This window comes from Condylura cristata, unplaced genomic scaffold, assembly GCF_000260355.1.
Source record: "Condylura cristata isolate star-nosed mole 26May11 unplaced genomic scaffold, ConCri1.0 scaffold00003, whole genome shotgun sequence".
NCBI classification, from domain to species: domain Eukaryota; kingdom Metazoa; phylum Chordata; class Mammalia; order Eulipotyphla; family Talpidae; genus Condylura; species Condylura cristata.
The window spans coordinates 39085278-39099944 of record NW_004567104.1 but is presented as its reverse complement, the minus strand read 5'-3'; the positions used below and the strand labels follow the sequence as shown (position 1 = coordinate 39099944).

Sequence of the window (14667 nt, the reverse complement as noted above, 5' to 3'; positions counted from 1 at the left end):
TATTTTACCAATTTGGCTATTGCTATAGTCTCCCAACAGGTAAGAAAATACTCAACTTTCAGTCATTTATTAAAATTATCATTTCAGAGTTCCTATCAGTTTATGGTTATAGTACTTTCTGTCTTAGGTAATATCAGCTGTGATTCTCTGGATTAACTATCATTGTTAGAATTTTAGGTGCTACGCTGCCCAAATTTCTAATTGGTCTGAAAGAAAGTGTTGAGTTTGAGTTTGTTATGGTTTTTTCTTGTTTGAGAGTAGTATCTTTCAAACTATATATATAGAACCAAAATCATAAGTCTTTACACATATATTTTTAATAACTTTATAATCATCCTATGTCTTCATTTGTATAAAACCAACCAATAAAGGATCTAACACTTTTCTTTAGCATGAGACTATTCCCATTTTATGAAAATTCCATATAAATAATATTTTAATTATTTTGCAAATCCCCAAATAGACTCTTCTATATAGCTTGTCTAGTATAGTAACCACTAGTCACATTTGGCTATTGAGGGCTTGAAACATGTCTTATTCAGCTGAGGAAATGGAGTTTTCATTTTATTTAATTTCAACTCATCTCAATTTAGATATAGGTAGTCAGTGGCTGCTTTATTGGATACCATAAATCTTGACTCACTAGACTTCCCTCTGAGTTTTCTCCAAAGCTTAAACTTATACATGTGCTTTCTCTTAAGCGTCTTTCATGTATGTATTTTGCTTTGCATGGAACAATCTTCCCCAGGCTCCTTTTGTAGAAAATTAACTTCTTGGAAGCCTCTCTTAAGTATCACTTCTTAGGAGTGGTCTTACTAGACATCTCAAACTGGAGTGGGTTAGTCTCTCCTATTATTCTTGCCCATAAAAGCCTACTAGTTTATTTCATAATATTTATCCCCATTTGTAATTAGACACTTGTGTATATGCATCTTTATTTAGTGTCTGTCTCCCCCAGCTGTAAGCTCCACGAAGACAGAGAGCATACTTGGATACTTCATCACTGTATCTCTGGGGCCCAACACAGCACCTGACACATGCTAAAATTTAAATGAAAAAGGCAAAGTCGTGAGTGGGGCTAAAGTCAGAGAAAGATGCTCTGGGAGTAGACAGTGGCATATGAATCTTCTGCAAACAGATATTCCTTACTTTTTTGAAAGTGATGAGGGAAAACAGCTCAGTTCATATTATGAGATTATTATATCTTTGATAACGCAGTCATTTAGAGAAAAAGTACACCAATGTCATTTATGAAAGCAGACAAGCATTCTAAATAGAATAAAAGTAAACTGACTGTGTGTGTGTGTGTAGACATACATATGAAATATATATATACTCCCATCCAAGATAAATTGACCCCAAGGATGAAAAATAATTTCACATAAAAAAAATCTGTCATAGGCCCTCCCTGGTGGTGCAGCGGGTTAAAGCACTGCACTAAGAAATTGAAACCACTTCCGCGTGAGTTCGATTCCCGCCTGCCCCGGAGCTGACCACATGGTGTGGCAGACCTCTCCTGACCCGCCCGCTGCTCCCCTCAGCAGTGTACTTCGTCAATCTGCCTTTTCTGCTCCCCACTCTGTCTCTGGTGAAGTCTTTCGCCACCCCTGAGTCTCTGGCCTGTACCCCAGTTCTGTATGCACAAATCTTAAAAAAAAAATCTATTATGTATTATGTCATGCAACCAATTAAAAGGGAGCAACATATGACCAACTTAGTAGATACAGAAGAAACACATCTGACATAACTAAACATTTGTGCATTCTCTTATTTCATTCAAGGGGGGCAAATGTAGGTAGTGGAGTGTTAGGAATGAACAATTGCTACTTTATATAAAGTTTGGCTTTTGTAGATGATGTTTGAATTGAGCTTTGAAAGACTTGAAAGATTACAGCCTGCTGAATTTTGGGGAAGAATGTTAGAAATGTGGGCTTGTAGTGGGCACACATGTAGTGATTTTTAAATCACATAGAAACAAGTAAACTCTTAACACCTGTGGATAAAAGGAAACACTTTTAATTGAACAAAAGATATCTATCAAAATTGTGCAGAAAGCTAAAGATGAAACTTTAACAAACTTCTGTTTCACATTCTGCTGGATATCTTAAATGATGCAAAAAGAATAAGAGATCCAAAAATTACAAAGACGTTCAAAAACAGATCTTATTTTCAGTCAATATGTTTGACTATGTATGGAATCTAAAAATTACAAGAGTTAGTGTCATTGAAAGTTGTTGGATAGAGGATCAGTACAGAAAGATCAATTGTAGTTCCATATACAAATAGCAAGAAAATTGCAAACCGCAACAGATAACGTTTTATTATTAAAAACAATAAAAATTATAAAGTGTCTAGGAAAAAAATATACTCATAAGGTTTGCAAACTAAATAGTAACTCAAAACAATTGGAAAGGATGTGGATAAATGGAAATGCTTATATGCTAGGAGTGGAAAAGTAAATTATATAACCACTTTGGAGAAGAAGTTGGTAATGTCTACTAAAGTAGAAGTCCAAATTTTTTTTGCCAACAATTTCCCTTGTAGAAATTATATTTTAGAGAAAATTCAGCACATATGCTCAAGGATATTTGTATAAGAATACTCAGTATAGCTTTTCAAAACAATAGAGGTTTGAGAAAAAATTAAATGATTAGCAATGGGGGAATGATATGTTTGTACAGCAGTTAAAATGAATGACAGAACTAACCTACACATATCAATTTATGTGAAAAAAGAATATTCAGAGGCCCTCCCTGGTGGCGCAGTGGGTTAAAGCACAGCACTGAGAAGCTTAAGCCACTTCTGCATGAGTTCGATTCCCGCTTGCCCCGGAGGTGACCACATGGCGTGGCAGACCTCTCCTGACCCGCCCGCTGCTCCCCTCAGCGGTGTACTTCGTCGATCTGCCTGTTCTGTTCCCCGCTCTGTCTCTGGTGAAGCCTCTCACCGCCCCTCTGGACTGCACCCCAGTTCTGTATGCACAAATAAATAAATCTTTAAAAAAAAAAGAATATTCAGAAAATAGTGCTTATGTATACTTTGAAAAAATAAAACATAAAACTCAGGTATACATGCATATGTATGTATGTGGCAAGGCATAAAACATGCAGAAAATGATAAACATTTAATGGTAGGTAGTGATTCCTTCTGGGCATGGAAGGGGTGAATGATATAGGGATGCTTACTTTAACTACATTTGTAATGTATTTTTCATTTTAGAGATCTGAAACGAATATAGCTGCATGACAACATCAGAGAAAGCTATTAGGTACAGGCATTATTCTCTAACGTCCTCGGAGTGTTTGATACATTTTATGGATTTTTTTCAAAATTGAAATAAATGATTTAGGAAGACATTTTAAATCCCATGGATCACTCCCAGCACTGTAGAACTTGGTGTTTCCTTCAGTTGGAGGTTCCAACTCCCCTTTCTTATTCATTCTTTGTCTCCCCTTGAGGAGTTAGTAGGTCTCCTAGTGTGACCACTACTATCTGTGTGACCAACTCCTAATGTGTTTTCTTGATGTTGGACTTATTTTTCTGATAAAAGTTAAAAGTTCATGTTCTGAATTCCATCTCCATGATGTTGCTCACCCACTGACATGATTTAATAAATGTTTTGTGGACTTTGCTATTGTGCTTACATTTTTCGAAGGTGAAAATGGGCAAACATTTGAGGTGATGGTTGTGGGTGTGGAGGCATCATGAGTGGGAACCCAGCTTCCAGGCAAACTTTGTTTTCTTCATTGAAAGGATTGACTCTCTAGCTTCTGAGTGAATTCTTTCTTAATTTCTCACTTATAACTTCTTCCTCATTTCTTCTAAACTATAATTTATTTTCACTTGACACAGCCCTACTCCCATTTCCTTTATATGTCCTCTCTACACAGAGCAACTGCACTGAGAACCATTTCTCCCTCACTTGACTTCCTTTTGCAAATCTTGAGCAGACCTCTCCCTGTTTATAGTCCCCTCTCCTATCCCAGTCTTCCAGATGATTGTCTTTATAGTACTTTCTAAGGTGAAATAAATGATCAAAGAAGCAGTGACTTGTTATCTCCTGAAGCACTCCTGCATTTCCACGTTCCCTATTTGTATGAGGATAGTACAGTTCAGTACACTTCTTCATTAGAAAACCCCATATTGCTCAGCAATCAAGAAAGATAAACTCATGTCATTTGCGGCAACATGGATGGAGCCGGAAGGTATCATGATTAGTGAAATAGGCCAGAAAGAAAAATAAAAAATTAGATGTGTAAGGGATCAGGAAGAAAATAAAAAAGCAATTGTAATAAAGTAAAAACGAAAATCAACAAACAACTGTAAGCCAGAGAACCAGAGACATTTTACAGGGCAGAGTGGGGAATAGGGTCAAAACTGGGGCAGGAAGAGTGCATGGGACCATGGTGTTGGCACATGGGTGAACTGGGAGTGGAAATTCCATGGAGATTACAACCAAGATGAAAAAATGTACAAAATGAAGAATGTGTGTGTGTGTGTGTGTGTGTGTGTGTGTGTTTAGGCCCTCCCTGGTGGCACAATGGGTTAGGACACAGAACTGCAAGCTGGCTGCAGCTGCTTCAGTGTGAGTTTGAGCCCCAGCCCCGGAGGTGATCCACATGGGTGACAGACCTCTCCTGACCCGCCCGCTGCTCCCCTCAGCAGTGTACTTCCTCAATCTGCCTGTTCTGCTCCACACTCTGTCTCTGATGAATCCTCTCACTCCCGCCCCCTGCACCTCTAGCCTGTACCAAGTTCTGTATAAATAAATAAATCTTTAAAGAAAAAAATGTGTATATAAAAGAAAGAAAGAAAGAAAGAAAACTCAGTGTTCCTCTATCAAAATTATTTCCAACAACAATTTGGTTTCATATTCAAAAATCCTGGGCTGGATATTTTTAGGCAATATGTCCATGATTAAGCACAATGGGTAGATAATATTTTTAATAGGTAGATCTTGCTTTACAATTTAGATTTTCTTACACATGATTTCCCCCCAGTAACTCTGTAGACAGAGATCATTGCCCTCTTCTTAGTCCTGAGAAAGCTGAGGCATACGCAGATCACTCCTTAGAGTTTGTTATCCAACAAGGTAGACTTCACTGAGTTGAAGGAGAGTTAGGCCATGGAAATGTCCAACTATACACAGAGCCAAGTCCTGGCAGAAGCTCTGTCTTCACTTGGCTCTAGAGGCTCATGGACTTCTTTGGAGGCAGGCAGTAGGTGAGTTTGCCTGGTATAACAAAGGTTCCGTTCCAACAAATGAATAGGAAGTAAGTATTTCAGTTCTACAAAAAACAGAGTCTGGGAGAGAAGCCCAGGAGGCTTACACAGATCTTGAAGAAAGCAGGACAAGAATCAGAGGGGGAAAAGACAGGAGGAAAATGGGAGGGGAAGGAGAATGAGCGACAAGAGAGGAAAAAGGTGTGAAATAATTTGCCCCTAATTTGTCTTTATGAAAATTTGATATATGAAAATTCTTACTTGAAAATGAGATAAATAAAGAGGTAATTATTTGCATTACAAATTAACTCTTCACTTCAAAAGAGTATTTACCACAGGTGTGATTCTGTGATGTGAGACTTTAGAAAGGAATATGACTTGGGGGAGGTGGGAAATTTAAACAATAAAATCCCAATTATAATATAATAGAAAATAATCCAGTGATAAAGGGGAGACATCTAAAGCAGGAGGAGGTTGTACAGGGAGTTCTCTGCAGAGCGCTGCAGGTTTTTAAAAGGACATGAACAAAAGACAGAAAGAGGGGATTATAGATAAGCTTGAACACAAAAGACTACCATGAACCTTCAAGAACAGAATAAAGGAGACTAGTGTCAGGAATAAACCTAGCTTTGCAAAAAATACCAAGGCTGCTCTGAGGCCTATAAATGCTTTGCTCAGGGTAAGGAGAAGTACAAGGAGCAACTTACTCTTTAAGTAAGTAAGGTGGAGTGATGCTAGCAGAAATTAAGTAGATTTTACTATTTTCTGTGATTTGCCTTTGTTTCTCCATACCACATAAAAATGGAGGAAATGTATTTTTTTTTAGAGATTACATGAAAGGAATACTGATATTAATCTTCTTGGGTAAGGAATGGAGATCCCCAGGTTCTGGGCATCCAAGATAGATTTGGGACTCCCCAGGCCAAATTTGGAAGAAAGATGGTAAGAAGGTGGAGGCAAGGCCAGGCAGATAGTGATGTGCTCCACTTCCCCGTTCTGACTTGGCTCAGATCTTTGTAAATTGCAGTAATCCTTAGGCATCGCTTGGTGTGAGTGGATTTCTAATGGAAGTAGAAGGTGGAACTCAGCTTATTCCCTAGGGAGCCTGGAGAAAATGAAAATCAACTTTTAGATGCCTAGGAATAGGACACTACTTTTGATTGAGGCTACGATGGTCCAAAAATATGGGTTTCCAGTGCTAAGGGTGATCTGCCACTGTTGAATATCCAGTCTGTCATTAACAGACAGTGGACTAACCTCCTAACGGGATGTCAATTCTTGAAGAGAAAGCAGGCACTTTTATTACAATACAAACTTCCATCTTGTGATTCATCTTGATAAAAACTGACTGGAATGGACACATTCCAGTATTGGCTTGTTTTTCCAACTCATACAACCTCAATCAGACTGTGCTCATATAACATTTGACCCACTGGAATAGAGTCTTGCCAAACACTACAATAGCCCAAGGTAACTGCTGATGTTAATGGAGGCTGTGGCATGAACATGTGGCCATGAGATCCTTTGCTTCTGTCACATGTCACACCCACTAGAAGCTGCTAGCATAATGGAATGTGCAAAAGCTTTTTGGATGCACATCTGAGGTATCAACTTGGAGATGACACCTTCTGCTAATGAGAAACAGTATGCACTTTAAGCTAAGATTATTATTTGATGTTGATCCAACAGGGAGAATACATGGACTTGAGCTACAAGATATGGAAGTAAAGTATCCCTATTTTGAAATTTTATTATACTTCTTGTTCCTGAAATTCTGAACTCTGAAGATTTAGGGTTATTTATTTATTTTAAATGACATCATTGGGGCATATTTTGCATAGCATAAACTCACTGACTTCAAGTGCCTAATTCAATGATGTTTGCCAAGTTATAGAACCATTGCAATAAGGTAGTTTAACCCTTGTTACTGTCTCAGTAAGGCCTCTCATGTCCTTCTACTGCTGACTACCCATGACAGGCTATCCCTAACCTATTTTCTATCTCTTTAGATTTGCCTTTTCTGGATTTTTGAGAGAGAATGAATTGAATATGTAGCTCAATTTGGAATCACCATATTAACAATGTTGAGCCTTCTAATCTCAGAACATGGGAAGTTTAGCTGCTTATTCTTTATATTTTATATTTTTTTAATTAAAAATTTTATCAAGGTGAAGCTTACATAACATAAACCTGGCCATTTTAAAGCAAACAATTCAATGGCTTTTAGCACATTCATAATTTTATGCAACTATTACCTCTGTCTAGTTCCAAAATATTTTTGTCATCCCAAAAGAAAATCATGTATACATTAGAGTTATTCTCCACTACTTTTACTCCAAGCATTTGAAACCAACATGCTTCTTTGTGTCTCTATGGATTTATCTATCTTTGTCTACATATATTTTCATTTAGCATAAGGGTTTCAACATTTGTCCACACTGCAACATGTATTAGTACTTCATTCCTTTTCATGGCTAAATAATATTCCATTGTATGTGAATACTACAGCTTGTTTACCCATCCATCTGTGGGTGGGCATTTGGATTTTCCCCAAACTTTTATCTGTGTGACTGGTGCTGCAAGAACATTGGTGTGCCAAGTATTTGTTTGACTACCCAGAAGTGGGAGTTGCTGGATCATATTAGGATGCTATGTTTAACTTCTTGAGGTAAGAATCTTTGTTTATTAGAGGAGAAATATATTCTTAATGGATAAAAATTCCACTAAGCTTTAATTTATGGCTTCCACCTAATTAATTATTGGGAGTGTCTTTTACCAGGAGACCAAAAGCAAGTGATGGTGCATCCAAGCAAGGGTAATGGAACCCTGCTCATTGGGAGAGGTTAGGCGTGTTGTTCCACAGTTGTATCAGGTACATTTGGGAATGAGTACATTTGGAATCTTGGTGATCCACTGAGGCAGCTCTCTATATTCCCTTGTGAAATTTTGGAGGTAAATGGATAAACGTAGCAGACATAGCCTGAGAAGATCAACATGTCCCTCAGTGTTCCTCCTTTAGATAGACCACCCAGACCTCTTATTTTGTAGACAACATTTTATGGGCTTATTTGTATATTCCCTGAAGAAATATTGAAAATTTGCCTCCCAGAACCTGTAGATGTGACTGTATCTTGAAATAAATCTTTGTCCTGCAGTCAAATAAAACAAAGATCCTATCAGATGAGAGTGGAATCTTATCCAATAATTTATGAAAAGGAGGGAGTTTGGACCCAGACACACAGTGGGGGAACAGTAGGGGAAGATGGGGCAGAGATTGGAGTTACGCTGCCACAAGCTAGGAAACACCAAGGATGGTCAGCAAACGCCAGAGAGGTGGCAAAGACGGGTCCTCTCTACAGACTTCAGGACAGCACGGCATTGCCAGCACCTCAATTTTGGACTCCCAGCTTCTAGAATTGTCAGAAAATAAGTTTCTGTTATTTTAAGCAACCCAGTAGATGGTACAGCAGCCCAAGGAAATGAAGACCCTCAAGGAGGGTCTCTCAAGGAGGAAAAGACGAAGTAAAGGAAACATTAGGTTCAGAAATCAAGGGGGAAAGAGACACAGTCTTGAGGAATGGATGTGTTCCTGCCTTCTCTCCACATAGGAACAGGGGAGCCAGGTCACTTTTTGCAAGCACCTGCCGTCAACCTAGTGTGAGATCAAGCCATTTTGGGCACTTGGCTGTGTGAAAAGGAGAGGGTGCCCTATGTGGGCAATCCAATTGCCTAACAGTCTGACTGCAAATTTAGCCAAGTATCCTGGGCACATGTAGAGGCTAACATATGAAAATCAGATTTTGTGTGGGATAGTGAACAGCTGAGTAACTTGAGACAGAGAATAAGTGAAGGGGAAGGAAGGCAGGGTGTGAAACAGTGGCATGAGAGAAACAACTGCTTAGGGAGGAAATAATAATAATAATAATAATAATAATAATAATAATAATAATAATAATAATGATAATAATAATAATAATAATAATGAACCTTGTCTTTTATTCATTAGAGTTTTACAGCTGACAAAGCACTCCTCTTACTCATGGTATCTAATCTTTTAATGGTTTAATGAGGAAGGTCAGCCTTTCTCACTAAAGTTCTCCTTTTTACTAATGAGAAAACAGAGGCTTTTAGTGGTGAAATCACTTGTCCAAGGTCACTTGTCTGGCTGGCACCAGAACTCCCGTCCCTGACTTGCTTCTGTCCATTTCTTTCCCAGAGGATGGGCAGCACCTACCTTGAGTTGAGCCCCGCACACTGCATTGGGCACAACTAGCTTCAGACACCCGGGTCCTTCGCCTTTCCTGGCAGTACCAGCACACTGCATAAAGCATGGACTTCATGCATGGTGATGGCAACTGGGTGATTAATTGAGGTGAGGGTGAGAGAACAAGAGGTCCCAGGTCTTGTGGTTGGCACAGACTCCTGGTGCCGCCTCTGCCAGTGTGTGCTACACAGCGGAGCTGACACTGGCATCACCCTCAACAGAGTCTCCACGTCAGGAGGTAGTCATGGAAACTCACTCCCTTTGTAAGCTGATGAGGAGAGAATTAGGTGGAAAGGAGGAATCAAGTTAATTGCCTGTCATCCCCTCTCTGCTCTCTGTGTGTTGATTCAAATTAAGCTTTTTCAGTTTTCTGATGTCAGCAGATACCAGACGATCAAAGCACAGGCCTGGGAATCAGGACCACCAGGAAATTGCCAGTTCTGAGTGAATCTCTTCACCTTTGTGCCTCTTTGTTTAGTTGTGACCCACACATTCAAGAAAGCAAATCCCTGTCTGACTTGCCTTGGTTTCTGACCCAAACTTTGTGGACTGCCTGAGTTTTAACTATCTCTGACTCTACAACCTTTTAATTGGCGCTTCTAACTCTTTAGAGCAAAATCTTCACATTGAATTCTGCATATGTTGGGATTCAAGATAGCTCAGAGAGAAGAAGCAAGGTCAGGCAGGGATGGTTGTTCTGTGATGTGTGTTGCCCACCTAGAGGGAAGTGCAGGCAAGATTTGGAGGTCTTTTTGTCAGAGTTGTCACCCAACTCACTGCCACCTGAGAGAACTGAAGATTCTAAAGATGAGGAGCCCTTTTTTTACAGATTGATTTGAGATTCCTTGCAAAATCCTTGATTATTTAACTCTTGAAGCTCTTCAGAGTTTTTGCTGCCTGGAATACCCTTCCTACTTTCTAGGTCTCAACTCGATTCATATTGATCACTTTCCATGAGCCAGGCATGGTAATCAGTGGTGGGAAATTATTGAGGAAAACACATCTCCAGAAACGTGTAGTCCTATGGAGTAGTAGAATTTATGTACGCTTATTATCAAGTCTATAATGCTCACTTGGGACACCTTCTCAAGATGGAATATGGGACTTCCATTTGTTGAGCTACAGTGACTGTCTTGGCTTAGGAACCAGATAGTCACATGCATTTGAATTCCAGCTTTGCCCTTTCCTTACTGCATGTGACCTGGGGCAAATTCTTAATCCTCCTCTGCCTCAGTTTCCTCATGAAGAAAGTGGAACTTAACCTTCATGACATTATTATAAGAGTTGAATGACTTGAAATAAAGGAAGTATTCAAAATGTTTACACCATCCCTCACAAATATATTAATGTTGGTGCATGTTTCTATATTTAGGGCTTTGATTTTGTGTGGAATTCTGTGATATTTTTTAACCACTGTTCTACCTGTTTGCTGTTTATTTTGCATGGAAAAACCTAGGAATCATGAACTTTTATTTCTTCAGATATTTAGTTGTCTCAGTATCCAGTTCTGCTATGTCATAAACTTACAGAGCAAGATGGCACAAGGTCAAAGCACTTAGAGAGCCAGTGGGCAGACAGAATTTTTCCACTGAGTTACAATGCAGACAATGACATTTTTAAAATGCCGACATTGAAAGCATTCAGGAGTTACAAGTCACTGACTGACTAGGGGAATATATACCTTCTTAGACACTTATGGGTTAGAGGGACAAAGATGGGGCCAGGGAAACCTTGGATTTCTTGTAAAGTTTTTATGCAACTTTACAGTTTTAATAGTATTGCAGCAGGTATCTGTCATGTCTATGTATGAACAGCTCTTAAGAGTAGATTTATTGAAGTTCAGGGTGATAACATTTCATAAATTATCCATAAATTATATCTTGACTCTATAATCAATAAGAAATAGCTTCTGTAGGTGAAAAGGTAAATGGTGAGAATATTCAAGTTCCTTCTAAATGCAATTTTAATGACATTTACAAATTATTCCTATTAAACCATTAATCTTGGTTGTTAGAGAGGCAGCGTTTAGCATCTACACTAGGATTTTATAAAGACAGTCCATGTGATGACTTTGGATAATATTCTGCCTCAGTTCTGAGTCCTCAGCAGTCTAGATGGGACCCTATCACCCACTGAGAAGCAAATGGACAAACATAGGAGCAGGGGGTGAACTCCTGAGGGTAGGATCTGCCTAGAACCTGAAAGATGACATTTTGTAGACACTACTTAATGGGTTGCAGGTCTGAAGGATTTGGGGTTCTGTTAAGTGGAAGGTAGGACAAACTTTTAACATTTTGAGAAGCCTATAAGTTTCAGCAGTGACACTACAGTGGGAATTCTAATTCCTTTTCCATGTAACATCCCCATCTTGAATTGCGATGGAGTTTAGACTCTGAGAATAAGGTAATGGAATTGAAGGAACATCTTAGCTGGAGCTAAAGTACAGGAATAGGAAGATTTAAATGATGTTCAGGTCCCAATGTGGGATCTTTGTTTCCTTTGGGATGTGGAATTCCTCTCTTCAGGCATAATCATTCAGATTCTACAAAGAGATAGAGGCACTAGTCTTGACATTCTGTTTCAGGACATAATGAAAGAGAAAGGGAGTACCCCAAAAGGAAAGGGAACCACAAAAGGACAAGGTTAACCTGGCAGTTAACTAGAGGTTTGAAGGAAGAGAGACCAACTGGCTGAGATTTCAGATTACTGACAAGTGAAGAATTATGAGATTCTTCACTGTTAATGAATCATGCTTCTGATGATGATGATGATGATGAGGATGTGTGTGTGTGTGTGTGTGTGTGTGTGTGTGTGTGTGTGTAGAGTTATGTTTTATCCATTTCCTTCTGAATTATTGCTTATCATTCAGGCCAACTCCCTCCCCCACCCCTACCACTTGAAGATTGCCAGAATGTGAGTCTGGCTTTAGCTAGAGAGGTAGCATATTTGTTTTGGAGGAAGCAATTGGGTTTTACTTGTCACTCAGAGATATCCTGGTTCTAGAAATCTCTACACCATAACACAGAAAATCACAGTCTTTCTGAGCAAGCTCTGGCCATTGGTAGCTGGAGTTGGGCAAAGGAGTGTCCTTCTCTTTTAGCAAGACAGGATCTTGAGGAAGGCTTTGCGGAACTCGATGTTAAAGGTGGTATAGATCACGGGGTTGAGGGCACTATTCACATAGCCCAACCATGTTGTAGCACTGTAGAGCTCTGGAGACACGTGGCATGCTTGGCAATGGGTGTTGAGAACGTGGGTCAAGAAGAAGGGCAGCCAGCAGACAATGAAGGCCCCTAGGTTGCAAAGGAAGAGAACAACTGGGTAAGGGGTTTTTTAACTCTTTTGTTATAACATGAAAATGACGCGCATTATCTAATTTTATGCTAATCTTATGAAGTAAGAGTGATTAACCATATTTTATTTTTTAGGTGAGAAAAACTTCATGCTAATATTTTTCATTTATCTCAGGGCTTTGTTCTTAAGTTGATTTTCTAGCTTGATATTTACGTAGTTCTTTACTATTCTTTTCTACTTCCTAATTCGATGCAGATACTTTTTTATTGTTTGTCCATGCATGACATCCTCCTAGGTGCTGACAGGGAAAAAGACTTCGAAGATGCCATTGACATAGGTCCTGGTGCAGAGAAGATTACATCTAGCGTTCTAGTAAAGTACTTAAGATATGAAAAAGTTGGGACTTGCCACAAGTAACAGCGAACAGATTGAACAACACTCACTAACTTTCCATATCTCTGCGACTCAAACAACTTTTTTATTTCTTTGTTTAAATACATTTCTATTATAAAAAGTAGCCTTGATTTTATACTTGAAAAAAATACAAAAGTAGAAAGAAGAAAAATATCCACCCACTACACAAAGGCAATCACTTTTGACACCTCAGTGGATTTCTTTTGAGTCTTTCCTCCCCATATTTAAAATAATCTAGATGTTATCATACCATATGACAGTTTTTAAATTTAATATTCCAAAAATAAGTAAGCATTTATTAAGTATGGCATTATTAAGTGACAGACATTTTTATTGAATCATTTTCTTATTTATTACTTAAGTTATCCATTATAATGCTACGTGATAGGCAACAAACACAGCAGACAAACACAGCTCTATTACGACTCTCTGTCATAAATTTCAGCTTAAGTTTAAAAGAGTCCACCGGACTTAATACTTCTACACAGACCTCTTTCCACTGCATTATAAGCATTTATAAACGCAGTCACTGAATTCCAGTATCGGTGATACAAAACAGTGCCTCAGCAACGCCACTGAACCCACCCTAACCCAGCAGGGTCCAGCCCAAGCTCACCGAGCACAATGGCCAGCATCTGCGTTGCCTTCTTTTCGCGCAGTGGCACGGCTCGAGGTTGCAGGGTCCCCAGCTTCAGCGAAGTCGACAACCTGCCATTACTGAGTTTTCGAACTTCTAAACTGAGCTTGGGTGCCAAGGTGGGGCTAAGGGAGTTTCGAGTCCTCCCGGCCCTTTTCAACTCTCCCTCTCCTTCCTGGAAGCCTGGTCGTCTCAAGGCAGTGTCTTGGCAGATGCTGTAGTAGCGTTTCAGCTCCATGTGTGTCCGGCCAGGGGAGAGAGGCCGCGGGTGTGACAATAGAGGGTCCTGAAATTTCTGGGGGTATTTATCTTCTGGGTGTTCCTGAAGGGAAAGGGGATGCGAATCATCAGGGAGGAGAAACCATATTGTGTGAAACCTGCAGAGAACACGTCTAACAGCATGGTGGGACCACGGAAATTTAAGGTAAATAAGGCTGGTTTCTGACTTTCTGGCTAAAAAGCACCTATCACCTAGAGGACATTTCAGAATGATGTGACTCTCTCAAGGAGGGGAAACAGGGTTATAGTCTGGCTTTCTTTGAATTAGGATCACCTGGACTTCCCGAGCAATCACTATGTTAAGTGACTCCAGGTGTATAACAGCAGCAAAATCTGAAATGTGGGAAACCATAAAACAAACTGACTCAGTTTCCCCAGTAAATCAATTGCAACAACAACATTTCCAACTTTCAAAGTTTAGGTCTTAGTTGCATTTTGATTTAAAACTATAAGAGACTTACTATAAAAAATTACAAAGTATTTGGGGATTTTTAAATTTGATTGACACTTATTATCAAAATTATTAGTTTAGTGGTCCTGTAGTTACGTGTTTTAT

At 39.2% G+C, this 14667-nt stretch overlaps 1 protein-coding gene across 2 annotated transcripts in view; it reads right to left on the bottom strand.

The window, feature by feature from the left end:
• Window positions 1-12583: 12583 nt before the first annotated feature.
• Window positions 12584-14667, bottom strand: part of DRD3 (dopamine receptor D3) — a 34517-nt gene continuing 32433 nt past the window's right edge. The window contains exons 5-7 of one of the 2 annotated variants that reach the window (XM_012731741.1): window positions 13959-14118; window positions 13812-13859; window positions 12584-12780 (exon numbers count right to left, since the gene is read on the bottom strand). In XM_012731741.1, the coding sequence (XP_012587195.1) occupies window positions 12584-12780; window positions 13812-13859; window positions 13959-14118 (405 nt within the window). Of the gene's footprint in view, window positions 12781-13811; window positions 14119-14667 lie in introns of both variants that reach the window. The other variant, XM_004675204.1, reaches the window with a different exon arrangement.